Below are 13,466 nucleotides of genomic sequence, written 5' to 3'. Positions count from 1 at the left end.
ATCTTGTTGCCACTGTTTCTGCTAAGAAGGGAAAGGAAGGGAGTGTATGGGGGATGGCAGGGTGGTTGGGGGAGGGTAGCAGAGCTGGCTGGGAGATGCAAGATTTCCTCTTCCGATCTACAGATTTTCAGTGCTCAGGAAGGGAACTTCAAGGGTTGGAAGACTCACATCTGGACTGGACTCAGGTTTTCCAGACTCCTTCAGTGCAGATCAGAGCCAGGCCTGGATGAATTCCCATGCTAGTTCTAACTGTGCTAAACTGGTCCTTGAGGGGGAAATAGAGAGGGAACTCACCAACTTTGTAGTGTATGCAGCCTTCCAGATCACCCACTGACACCCAGCCTTGCCGTTTCTCCACATCGGGGTCATTCCGCAAGATCTTGTTCCGTAACCAGGATAAATAGTATACCCGTAGCTTATTTTTTTTGCCTGTCATTTGTTGGGAAAGTAATGGAAAAGAAAGGGTTTTTTTTCCAAAGAGTTCCTTCAGTATTTGACTGTGGACTGCTAGGCTGCCACACCATGGTGGGAAGATGTAAGTTTTGTATCTCTTAAATCAAGAGCAAGGTGGCAAGCTGCCTTATATCGAGTCAGTACCGTCTACTCTGTCTAGCAGCTTGTTCTCCAAGGCCTCAGGCAAAGGTCTTTCTAACGTCTACATGGCTAAGGCTCCATCTGCACTATATATTTAAAGCAATACTATACCAATGTAAACAATTCTGGCTCCCCCCAAAGAATCCTGGAAACTGTAGTTTGTTAAGGGTGCTGAGAGTTGTTAGGAGACCTCTGTTCCCCTCACAGAGCAACAATTCCCAGAGTAGTTTAATAATCAATCCCTCTGGGAATTGTAGCTCTGTGAGGAGAATAAGGGTCTCCTAACAACTCTCATCACCCTTAAAAAATGACAGTTTCCAGGATGCTTTGTGGGGAAGTTAGGGTGGTTTAAACTGCTAGTGCCCATAGGGCCTAAGATCATTTTAAGCAGCGATGCCAGGGACTCAATTCTTCATGTAAAGCTTGTGCTCTGCCACTTATCTATGGCCCCTGCATCAGCACTGCTCACATTCTCTTGAAGAGACTCGCAAAGCAATTGCACCCCTGTGTGGTGAGAATGGCAGTTTGGTTATGCACACGCAAGAATCCATGTTAAAACAACTTGTGCATATGTGCTCAGACATGGACCTAGTTCAATTAACCTTTTGTGGTATGAGCCAAACCTTATGAAAGAAATCCTCCATGTATCACTAAAACTACTACAGTTCAGGGTGACATTCCAAGTGAAACACATTCATTTTGTTTCCCAAACCTATTTGTTGATCTCCTTTGTTTCTTGTGTAACAGGCCCTTCATTCAACACCCAGTAGATCAGGGGTGATGAACCTGTAGCCCAGATCAGGCCCTCCAGTCCCCATCAATAGGTGCCCTCTGTATTAACTAGCAGATAATTTGCCAAAAACTTTTCTTTGCCACCATGCTTATGCAATGCAGGTAATTAAGAAACATTTTCCATAATAGTCAACTGGTGCCTTGTTTTAATTTTTGTCAGGTTTTTATCGTATCATAATTGTTGCAAACTACTTTGATATTTGTTATGAAACTGCAGCATACATTTTTAATAGATAAATAAATCTTCCTCCTCATCATATACACATGAATATACGTGTGCAGCCCAGTGCTATGATGGAGATGATGATGATGATTAATGATTAATTATTATTATTTATTACATTTGTATACCGCCCCATAACCGAAGCTCTCTGGGTGGTTTACAACAATTAAAAACATTAAAAACAAATATACAAATTTAAAAAACACTTTAAAAAAAAAACATTTAAAAATACATCCTAAAATGCCTGGAAGAAGAGAAGACATGATACAAACAAATCACAATGCATGCTCAATAAACAGTGGGAATTATATAACCTCTCCACAAACTTTGTGCAAACAAATAATGGTGAATGCTCAAAAAACAGGTTGTCTGGAAGTGATGAGGTTTTGACCATTCTTGACTCCTGCTGGATTAGGCAGAAGATTAAAATCACTCCATCATAGTGCTGTGCTGGATGAAGGTTTAAACCTCTCCTATCAGCCCAGCACAGCAATAGGGATGAGTATAGTGTGTGATAGCATGTGTGTGTGTATGTAGCATATGCTTCTCTTTCTCTCTCTCTCCCTCTCTCTGTGTGTGTGAGAGAGAGAGAAAGGGAGAGGGGTTGCTGTGTGCCTGAATGTGTTTTTGTAGTCTGCATGTGTGGTGAGTGCATGTGAGTTTTGGTATGCTGTTATGTGTGGTGTGAGCATGTGTGCTTACATGAGAGCATATTCAGTGGCATGCAGCCCTCAGAGGGTTGGCCAGAAATGTGGTCTTGATGAAACAAAAACCATCTTTATAAAACATAATTTCATCTTTCAACAACTTTTATTCATCTTGTTTTGATTTTGTTGGTTTTAAACATGTTTTAGAGTCTGAGAGTTTGATTTTTTGGGGGGTTTCCTTTTTGTTGCAACCCATTCTGCCTGCGTGTGCATGCACACATGTGTCTGAACAGTTCAGAACAACCTCAAATGTGGCCCCTTGTGTAGCTATAGAAGGGGAGGCCACATCTACACTATGTATTTAAAGCACGTTTAACATACATTTAAAGTACATCGCTTCCCCTAAAGGATCCTGGCAACTGTAGTTTATTAGGGGTGCTGGGAATTGTAGCTATATGAGGGATAAACTATAGTTCCCAGGATTCTTTGGGGAAAGCTTTAAATGTGCATTAAATGTGTTTTAGACCAGGTGTAACCAGAGATAATTTCACATGGGAGAGTTCTGAATCTTACCATGAATAACCACCCTGACTGAATTAGCAGTTCCAGGTTACCTGATGAAGAGTCATTTGAAAGTCTGAACACTCTTTTACGATATATTCACACACTTTAGTGGGGATTCTAGGCCACACTAGTATCCTTTCCCCTCCCTGTCAGAACTACTGTGTCCTACAATAGGTCCATAATTTCAGAACACAGATATCACACGCATACATATCTACCCTGTGCTCAAACAGAAATCATTTCATGGTCCTTTGTTGCTGCCACCAGTTCCCACGGCAGGGATGGAACTGGCATTAAAGAAACACAAACACACACACAGATTGTTGTTGTTAGATTCTGAAGCCAGCTTTAAACTAGTTTTAAGTATCTGGTGTACTCTATAAATCTCGCAAACCACTTTACATACTAAGCAGGCAATGAAACACCCTGAATCACATCTGCCCCAGAAACAAGGATGTAAGCATCAGAAAGAGACAACATGTTTTTACAACCCAATTTGCAGTCTAATCTTTTTTGTAATTGCTTCTGGTCCTGCATTAGGTCAGATGCTTCCAGACACCACACAAACCTGAGATGGTAATTAGCACATTGACTCCTTCCAGCACATCCATCTGTTGGAACCGCCTCCTGGTTATCAATGAGTAAACTCTTCCTTGGCCGCTTCTGTCGAGAAGCCACAATCCATTCTCAGTCCCCACAAGTAAATTCACTCCTGTTAACGTGCAAGAACACCATATGTCTATCAGTACAAGTAATCTCTACAATATAAATCATCTAAGGCAATTTGGGCTACTTCCTGAACGGAGAGTGAATGAATGGAGCACCATTCTTCAACCAGACTGCCGCAGCATTGGCATAAAGCAAATTCGTCGCAGCTCTATCACCAGCTCTAAAGCATGACAAGTGGGATCTGCAACAAAATGTTGCAGCGTGGCATGCTCCTGCTCAGGGGTCCAGCCAGCCATGACCTTTTCCAGGACAATGAGTTCCACTCCATTCCTCCCTCCCTCCCCCATTTTACCCTTCCCACCCGCCTCAATATCCAGCATTCCATGGACACTGATTATGCTCGGTCCTCCACTGGACAGTTTTGGGATTATTCCTCCCCCCTTCATGTTTTTTTCTGAAGTATTTTTGCACTGCTGCAAACCTTGGGGGTCCCCCAAGCCTGCTGGTGCTTTCCTTTTGTGCATGGGTGGTCCTGTTTTGGCTACATAAGGATCCCTGTTCAGAGAATTTCACTATTAGTAGATATGAAGAGAGTTCCATTCAGAGGCAGCATGCCAGTGAATAGCTAGCTACTCTCACATCCACTGGTTGGACACTTTGGGAAACAGGATGCAGGACTAGGGTCACATTCACACCATACATTTAAAGCACTATGAAACCACTTTAAACAGTCATGCTCCCCCCCAAATCCTAGGAACTGCAGTTTGTAAAGGGTGCTGAGAGTTATTAGGAGATCCCTCCTCCCCTCACAGAGCAACAATTCCCAGAGTGCTTTAACAATTAGTCCTCCTTCCCAGGCAACTCAGGGAATTGTAGCTCTTGGAGGGGAGGAGGGATCGATCTCCTAATAATTCTCAGCACCCTTCACAAACTGCAGTTCCTAGGATGCTTTGGGAGAAGCCATGACTCTTTAATATACTATTTGTTGTTATGTGCCTTCAGGTCAATTACGACTTATGGCGACCCTATGAATCAGCGACCTCCAAGAGCATCTGTTATAAACCACCCTGTTCAGATCTTGTAAGTTCAGGTCTGTAGCTTCCTTTATGGAATCAATCCATCTCTTTTTTGGCCTTCTTCTTTTTCTACTCCCTTCTGTTTTTCCCAGCATTATCGCCTTTTCTAGTGAATCATATGTTCTCATGATGTGTCCAAAGTATGATAACCTTCGTTTCATCATTTTAGCTTCTAGTGACAGTTCTGGTTTAATTTGTTCTAACACCTAATTATTTGTCTTTTTCACAGTCCATGGTATGCGCAAAGCTCTCCTCCAACACCACATTTTAAATGAGTTGATTTTTCTCTTATCTGCTTTTTTCACTGTCCAACTTTCACATCCACACATAGAGATCAGGAATACCATGGTCTGAATGATCCTGACTTTAGTGTTTAGTGATACATCTTTGCATTTGACGACCTTTTCTAGTTCTCTCACAGCTGCCCTCCCCAGTCCTAGCCTTCTTCTGATTTCTTGACTATAGTTTCCATTTTGGTTAATGTGCCAAGGCATTGATAGTCCTTGACAAGTTCAGTGTCCTCATTGTCAACTTTAAAGTATACCATACTATAATATAATAAATAATATTTATTACTATATTAATACTATAATATTATATATTATAATACTGCTTTAAATATATGGTGTGAATGTGGCCTAAATAGCCTGTTGGTCTGATCCTCTAGGGGCCTACTTTTATAGTTTTTATTTGTTTAAAAGCAGGACAACAAAAGTGGATTTCCCAAGTTCTTATGCCTCCCCGAGGAGACCCACCTGGCACCTTCTCTATCCATCTTTAGGCACCAGGCAAAGACCTTCCGTTTGACTCAGGCCTTTGGCATGCTGACTTCTTTTTTGTTTGGATTTTAAATTTTGTATATTGTATGTTTTCAAATTCATTTTATATTGTATGTTGTTAATATGTGTTGTACGTTGCCTACAGACCACTGAGCATGAGGCGACTAACAAATTAATCAAATAAATAAATACAGTTGCTAAGAGACTTATACTTCAAGCCTGGAAGAATAAACACCCACTGTCTATTATGCAATGTCACCCTTGCTACATTTGAACATATTTTCTATAAATGCTATTCTTGTGCAGATACCTATTTGGACACTTTGGAGGGCTTTTATCGACATCATTTTAGATGGAAGAACTGATGGTTATTGTATTCTTAATGTGAACTGACAGTGCTTTTTGTCGTGTTGTCTTCTCTCCTTTTCCTTTTAAAAATCTTTGTTTGTTTTTCCTTTTTGTTATATTTGATATTATTTTAAAAAGCATTTCTAAAATCCCTTAATAATTAAAAATCTCTAAGTGGTATACAAAATCAACAAAAACACACAAAAAGGTATCATAAAAACAGTAAAACAGAATTATAAAAACAGGAAGAGGTAAAAACAGCAATTCAGAAAAAAAAACGGCCCAATTTCACGGGTCAGGGAAAGCCTAGGAAGAAAGATAAGTCTTCACAAGACATCTGAAACAACTAGTATTATTATTACTTATTGGATTTGTATCCTGCCCATCCTCCCGAAGGAGCTCAAGGTGGCAAACAAAAACAAAACAATTTAACCACAAAAAAGAAAAACATACTAAAAACAGTTAAAAACATCCCAAAACACAATTACAATGAAAAACATTCTAAAACACAGCAGATGATGCTTCACCTAAGGCATAGGGAAGGGCATTCCATAGTGAGGGGCAACAGTAGAAAATGCCCATTTTGGGGTTATTTATTTAAAACATTTATATACTGCTTAATCATTTGCATTTCTCAAGCGACCTACATAAAAACAAGCCATACTGGTGTAGGATGTGGTGCCTCGAGTAAAACTCCCCCAGATGATCTAAGATCTATATTGATCTTACAGGTCAACACAGGAGCACATTCAAAGTGCTGGAGGAACAGCCAATATATGACAAGCTAAGGCTTACATCTGCAATCCCAACCCTACTTACCTGGAAGTAAGCCCCACTGAATTCAACAGGACTTCCTTCTAAGCAGACATGGTTAGGACTGCACTGCAAGAGAGCCTCTGTGGGAGAGGGAGGGCCCATTCTAGAGCTATAGGTTCTGAGTTCCCACGCACTGGTCATTAAACTATACCTAAAGAGACAAACTTGAGAGGCTTCCACTCCAAGCATCCCAGGCACTGAAAAGGCTTGCAGAATTTATCCAGGTGGGACCCTCAAGCCCCCAAGCATCTGCCTACAATCAAATCTTTTTCAAGCCAGTGGGCGTGATGACGGGCTGCAGATTTGAACTGGCATCCAATGGGCGAGGCTTCCATTTGGCTGCCATGTTTGATAAGGTTTATTATCAGAGTGTTCTGGTGGAAATTATGAGATGGCAGAAGGGATCACGCAGCACAGAAAGAAAGTGCTAGCAATGGGCCGGTAAGAACACTGCATTCTCCACCTCAGCACACATATCATTATCCAGCTTTGCCATGCTGTTCTGTTCCTAATTTAAAATCTTGGCCTCCTCCAAACATATATCACATGAAACCCAGAGAGCTGTAAACTGTAAATCTACATTTCCTGGGATAATTTCTTCCGACATTTCATTCATTTATTTTGTTTTTCATTTAGGACTCAAATCGAGGCAGGAGGTGTGGGTAAAATATTGTACCAGCTCCATGGAGCTTGTCATTGTGCTGCTTTGGTGTCAGGATGATGGAAAATAAAAGCTGATGGGGACCTAAGGCATCAATAATGAGGATGGATCCTTAAATGACAGGCAGAGTAGCCCAGTTTTTGGTATATTGCACTCATATGTAGGAAAACTGGGGCTTTACCCAATGCTCGTCAGAGCAGACCCACTAACATTAATAGGCAGGACTAAGGTCCATTAACTTCAAAGGGCCTACTCTGAGAACTTAGCTGGATACAACCCATGGCTTCAAGGACCAGAATTAACATGGGCTTATGTCCTCAGAATGTGATGGGTCCAAGTTCAGAGCAGAAGATATACAAGGCCTACTGCTAACACAAGATCTCCTATCTTAGGGTCCTACTTAAGAGGAGGAAGCAAAAACTGTCACCTGCTCTAGATCAGGGCTATGCTGATGCTCCAGGAAGGGGTAAGACTACAAGGAGAGTAATAAAAACTATCCAGTTGCCACCAGGCTGTTGCTGGTGCAACATTCTGGCCAGCTCCTTGTATTCTAGTGGGATTCCTTGGCTGGGCAGCTCTCCTGCTGCTTCAGCACGCATTACCTTGGACCTGTTCTTGCCTTGCTATATAGTGCCCTTTGCTGCTCACCACTCAGGGTTGGTGGGAATGTGGCAATTTATCAGTTTTTTTCAAGATCCAAACAAACAAGAGCCTGTACTGTACCATGTGACTATTACACCATGACAGATTTCCGGAACCCCAGAAACATCAGCCATCGGTTTCTGCTTCAGATGAGCTTGCTTACCCCACAATGCTGCACACAAGATCTCTGAATTGAACTTCTTCTTGTATTTGCGGATTTCTGGGCTGTCGCTCTGCGGCCGGATGTTGGTGGGGTTCACATTGACAACGGAGCCTTTCCTTGTATTTTGCCTACTGGCAGGCTCCGGTTTCACATCGGATGCTGGGAAGAGAAGCAGAGGGATTAATGGCTGCCGGGTTTACCACAAACATAGGGTTTGTGAGGCAACTGTGCTTCCCTCTCTGACTATTTGCAGCAATCTGGGAAAGTAGGCTATTCCACCTCTTTTCAGAAACATCTAAGGTCACATCCACACCATTCATTTAAAGTGCAAGGCTTTCCCCCAAGCATATCCTGGAAACTCTAGCTTATTAAGGGTGCTGGGAATTGTAGCTCTGTGAGGTATAAACTCATCATGAAAATTCATCAGCATTTTAGTGCTAATTTTTCTTAATATACACATGCATTTTTGCTAATATACATGCATTTGCATGTGGTTTTGCTAATATACACATTTTTGTAATGCAATTTCCCCTAACATAGTGCATTTTTGTTTGTTACTTTCACAAATATATGCATTTACATGCACAAATCACCTGAATAAATTTTTCTGCACGTTACATGGCTAGAGAACTGCGTTGCAAAATGCAGAGTGTATTGTTTCAGAAAGTGAAACTTTGGGAAGTTTGTCTTTAAATGCAAACTGTATCAAATTTCCTTCCCATCCCTAGCCAGAGATCATGGTTCGTTGTGCTAGTGCTAGGGAAGGAGCAAAGCAGGGATCATTTGCATGTTCATGGTAAACATTAACCATGATTTACTGTGACATGTGAATGCTACCACTGAGTGAGGCCATTAGTCCATCTAGCTCAGTATTGTCTACACTGACTAGCAGAGGCTGTCCAGGGTTTCAAATGGGAATTTCCCCCAACTATACCTAGAGATCCTGGGGATTGAACCTGGGACCTGAATGCAAAGCACAAACTCTACCACTGAGCTATAGCCCCAACCTCCATTCTACATACGACAACCCAGTGTCCTTTGGAAAACAGAGGCAAATATGGCATACTCCACAATAAGAACAATCATACTCACAGGAACTACAGTTTGGTCCAATCGGACTGGAAGGAGGTGACATTTGTAGAAGCCTAGGATCTATGAATGAAGTAAACGATGAAGTAGACGAGGAACTATTTTTTGAGGGGGTATTGTCAGCGCTTGGCGCCTACAATAGAAAATAAAATGAAGAAGAAATGAAGGAACCTGACCACAACTGTCTACACAGGATTTGTTTTATTTATTATTTATTTATTTATGTACATAAGCTCTAGTAAAATTGTAGTATCCATTTCATAGCAAAACTGTTTCACTTTTAAAAAGAGGATGTCAATTTTTTGACAATTTCAACCATCAATTTTTAAAAGATATTTTGTTTTAAAGATGTTTTACATATGTTTTTAGTATTTGTTGTTTGTTTGCCACTCTAAATAAATAAGTAAAGAAATATCCCACCCTTCCTCCCAGAAGGAACCCAGGGTGGCAAAAAACAACAAAATACTAAAAACATTTATAAAGCATCTTAAAAACATCTTTAAAACAAAGTATCTTTTAAAAACGAATGGTTCTATTTCTACATCCTCTTTTAAAAAAGCCAAACAATTTTGCTATGAAAGCAATGCTACAATTTTATCAGAGCTTACATACATTACATTTTATCCCTTGGGCTGCTGCACCAAGATGTTCCGCTGTCTTTGCCACCAGAGACCTGCTTAGGCCACAAAGAAGCAAACGGAATGAAACAGGAAGGAATGATTGGTCTGTACCTGCACTTTATTTGGGTAAGTGCTAGGAAGGGTCTGGTCCCCCTGTCGCCATCCCTTCCTCAAAGTGGACACCCAGTAAAACTGGTTGGTCATCAGGGCTCTAGAATGTGTTTGTGTGGGTGAGTGGGGAGGTAAACAGAAAGCGGAACTGGATCTACTGTTAGATGACTGGATGATTAGCAGCAGATTAGCAAGTGACTCCAACAAGTTTGTTTGTTTCAAATCATTTTTAAACCTCTTATTATTTCTGCATCAATTTGTGATTTTTTTCCTTTAAAAAGTCTGCAAGAAAATTTGTGCACATTTTTCCTAGGACATTTTTTTTTACACAATTTTGCCAAATATACATATTTTTGCAAGCCATTTCCCCTAACATAATCTAGTTTTGTAGGTTATTTTCACTATTATATTCATACACTTTTTGGTTGGAAAACTACATCACAAAATTCAAAGAGTGAATTTCAAAGGGTAGTTGTGTTTTGGTTCGCTGACTGGTTCGGGTAGTATGAATTAACACTTGTCATTTACCTTGTTAGGAACAGCCTTGCTCTGAGGTTCCTGAAAGTTATTCTCGGCAACTTTTAGCTGGTTTGCTGAACAGTCCGAAATCTGGCTCTGTTGCAAGAGGTCTGGGAGAAGATAATTTTGGTTGCTCATGCCCCAGAATCCTTCCTGAGAACTGCAGCTGAGTTTTCCTACAACATAATCCTGTACATGAGGACAAATTTAAGAATGAGTTTGTGACCTGAGTGAGACTGGTTCCCCCTCCCCCCAACGCTTCCTCCCAGCATACAACACTTCTCACTTCTGGTAACACTTATGCTAACAAATGCTAGTGAATGTTGGAAGTCCAAATCTCGGTAGTACATCAAAGCTAATGAAAATCAGATTATGGCAGAAATGTCAGTGCATCAGGAAAAAAAATGTAATAAAATAAAGTGACATTGGAAATGGGATTCTGATGGATGGCAACTGCTTAAAGGACACTGGTAATGCTCCGTGTTTATACAGTGGAGTTCATCTTCAAAGCACTTTGCAAATGATACCTAATCTATCCTCTTGAGCCTCCATGACAGAGAGGCAACGAAACATGAGCATCCCAGAAGCAGTGTAATGAAGTGGTGTTTCTTCAAGAAGCCAGCATCAAGGCTGGAAGAACTGTGCATCTCAGAGATCGCCTGACCTTGCTTGAGTCTCTTTGCCTAGCTCTGTGCTCAAGTTACTTCTTTATTGCTTCCTGATACATGCTTTCAAGAAGAAAGGGGGGTCAGGGAGGAAGTGATTACGCAGCTGCTACAAAGTTCATATCCTTGCACCATACTGTCAGCACTGACCGACTGGTGGGTGTGCACATGGGGATGTAACCACAAGGTGGAAGGTACAGATGGGGACCCTATGGCTCTCCAGCTGTTGGATTCCAGCTCCCATCAGCTGCAGCCAGCATGGCCACTGCTCAGGGAAGTTGGGAATTGTAGTCCAACGACATCTAGAAGGTCATGTGTTTTCCACTCCTGGTGTAAGGGGTGAGGAGTCTCAAAGAAGGAACGCTGGTGATGTGCAGTTTGTATGCAAACACCTGGCCTCCTAAGGGATATTCCAGACCCCTCCCCAAATCTTCAGTTATCTTTGTGTGTTTTTTGTAAGGTGGCAATTCTTGGCATAATAGGAAGTAAATCAGTGGGGCTTCTGAGAAAACATGCTTAGACTGTACAGCATTTCTTTAATCCTTGCTGTGTGGCAGGATGGGAATCTCAGGCCTGGGGGCCAAATGCGGCTCTCTAGGCCCCTCTAGCTGACCCTCGGAACTGTCCTCAGGCCACACCCCTCACTAGCCCTACTTTCATACCCTCCTTGAGTGTTTTTGCGTGGCTGAAATGTGTTACTGAACAGTGATGATGCCTCTCAGTGGCCTGGATGGAGGACAGAGAGAGGTGTGTGAATGAGTGTACACATGAGCCCACTGTACAAAAGTAAACTCTGTTGTTGTGCCCACTTTTGCTTCTGGCCCAGATAGCCACTGGCATGTGGCCCTTGGAAGGCTGCCCAGATAGGAATGCAGCCCTTGCATGGAAAATGCCCCCCACCCTTGATGTATGGAGATATAAGGAAAAACCTGCAGGCAATAGTCTACCCAACTGCCCAGTTAGTAATAAACCTGCTCCCACCTTTCAGGTCTCTGACTAATGTGCAACCTTATTGAGATAACTGACAATGACTATTTTATGACTAGCATGTCTTGTTTATTTTTTATGACAATGTTGAATAAGAGCAGGGCTGTTCTGTATGTTCTGAACCTCAGTGGATGCCTTGCATTTAGATTCTTTTCTGTTTCACATTGATTTATGATGGCAAACTGATGCCACAAAACGACTGGCTATGGGCCCGACTGAAACTAGATGGCCTCAAAGCCCTGTGGCCCCATGACACGTAGAATGTTCCAGTTGCCTGAGGGAGCAGCAATGCTTGAAGGCTTGGCAGTTCTGGGGAGGACAAGGCTCCGATTAAGAACCAAGATGGACACTGATAGTGTTACGCAGCCATTTCCCCCTTCTAAGCTGTGCTGAAGCAATAACCCACAGAGATGTGTTTTACAGCTGGCATGGAAGACAGAAGCCATCTTCTGCGTGGTTTGATACAGGAGATAAACAATGAACTGGAGCTAAGCATTTGCCGATGCCAGGCAGTATGTTTGCAGGCAAACCGTGAATCCTGAGTAGGAACAGTTTGATGTTTTAGAAGCCAAATCGCTAATTGGAAAATGTGGAAATGAGAAGAAGACTGGGAAGCATTTTGCCTCCCGCTTAACATTAAAAACCACAAAGCAAAACATGAATTGTAATTCTTTCTCTCTCTGGAGTTCTACAAACCCTCTTGCAGATTCAGACCTTGGAACAGGAACAAGGAGAAGGAGGAAAGAGAAGGGAGCAGAATTCCTCCTCCTCTCGCAACCCCCTTGCCAGGCTCCCGATTTTGCCCCCATGCAGTGGTATAAAAGCTTGGCCAATCTTCTAGTCCAGCTAGTAACTATTTTTCGAGACATCAGGATCTATTTATTCCACAGACAAACTAGTTCAATAGTCCTTCTCTCTAGCCAGGGAACTCTGGAAACTGTAGACCTGTGCTAAGGGAGTGGAATATGTCTAAGAGAGAACTTCCAGCACCCTCACTAAGCTACAATTTCCATGATTTTCTTTGAGGGAAAGTCATGACAATTAAACTGATACATGCTGGTCATTGACAGTAACAATAAAGATAAAAATTAAACCGATATAAAGCTGTTGTAATTTCATAATGTAGGTACGCCTTTAGTGATGTGGGGCCCACATCCTAGAATCATATGTTATAGGGCCACCTCACTGGAAAAATAGAACAGCAGGCTTTAGGGATAGCTACCAAGGAGGGCTTGCTCAGAATTTGTTTCAGAAGCCAGTGCTGGTCTCCGCATCATGCAGTTGTTGCTTAGGACCCACATCACACCCACACCATACATTTAAAGCTCTCTTATATCACTTTGATAGTCGTGGCTCCCCTTGAAGAATCCTGGGAACTGTAGTTTGTTAACAGTGCTGACAACTGTTGGGAGAACCCTCACAAAACTACAGTTCCCAGCACCCTTAACAAGCTACAGTTCCCAGGATTCTTTGGAGGAAGCAATGATGGTTAAAATGGTAC

The 13,466-nt window shown here is 41.9% G+C and overlaps 1 protein-coding gene across 1 annotated transcript in view; it reads right to left on the bottom strand.

The window, feature by feature from the left end:
- Window positions 1–13,466, bottom strand: part of NRK (Nik related kinase) — a 131,560-nt gene that overhangs the window by 28,193 nt on the left and 89,901 nt on the right. The window contains exons 22-26 of the mRNA XM_061598987.1: window positions 10,323–10,502; window positions 9,067–9,196; window positions 7,975–8,133; window positions 3,389–3,532; window positions 295–429 (exon numbers count right to left, since the gene is read on the bottom strand). Of these exons, the coding sequence (XP_061454971.1) occupies window positions 295–429; window positions 3,389–3,532; window positions 7,975–8,133; window positions 9,067–9,196; window positions 10,323–10,502 (748 nt within the window). The remainder of the gene's footprint in view (window positions 1–294; window positions 430–3,388; window positions 3,533–7,974; window positions 8,134–9,066; window positions 9,197–10,322; window positions 10,503–13,466) is intronic.

Source organism: Rhineura floridana, chromosome 16 (assembly GCF_030035675.1).
Source record: "Rhineura floridana isolate rRhiFlo1 chromosome 16, rRhiFlo1.hap2, whole genome shotgun sequence".
Taxonomy (NCBI): Eukaryota; Metazoa; Chordata; class Lepidosauria; order Squamata; family Rhineuridae; genus Rhineura; species Rhineura floridana.
This window is presented reverse-complemented; position numbering and strand designations above follow the sequence as displayed.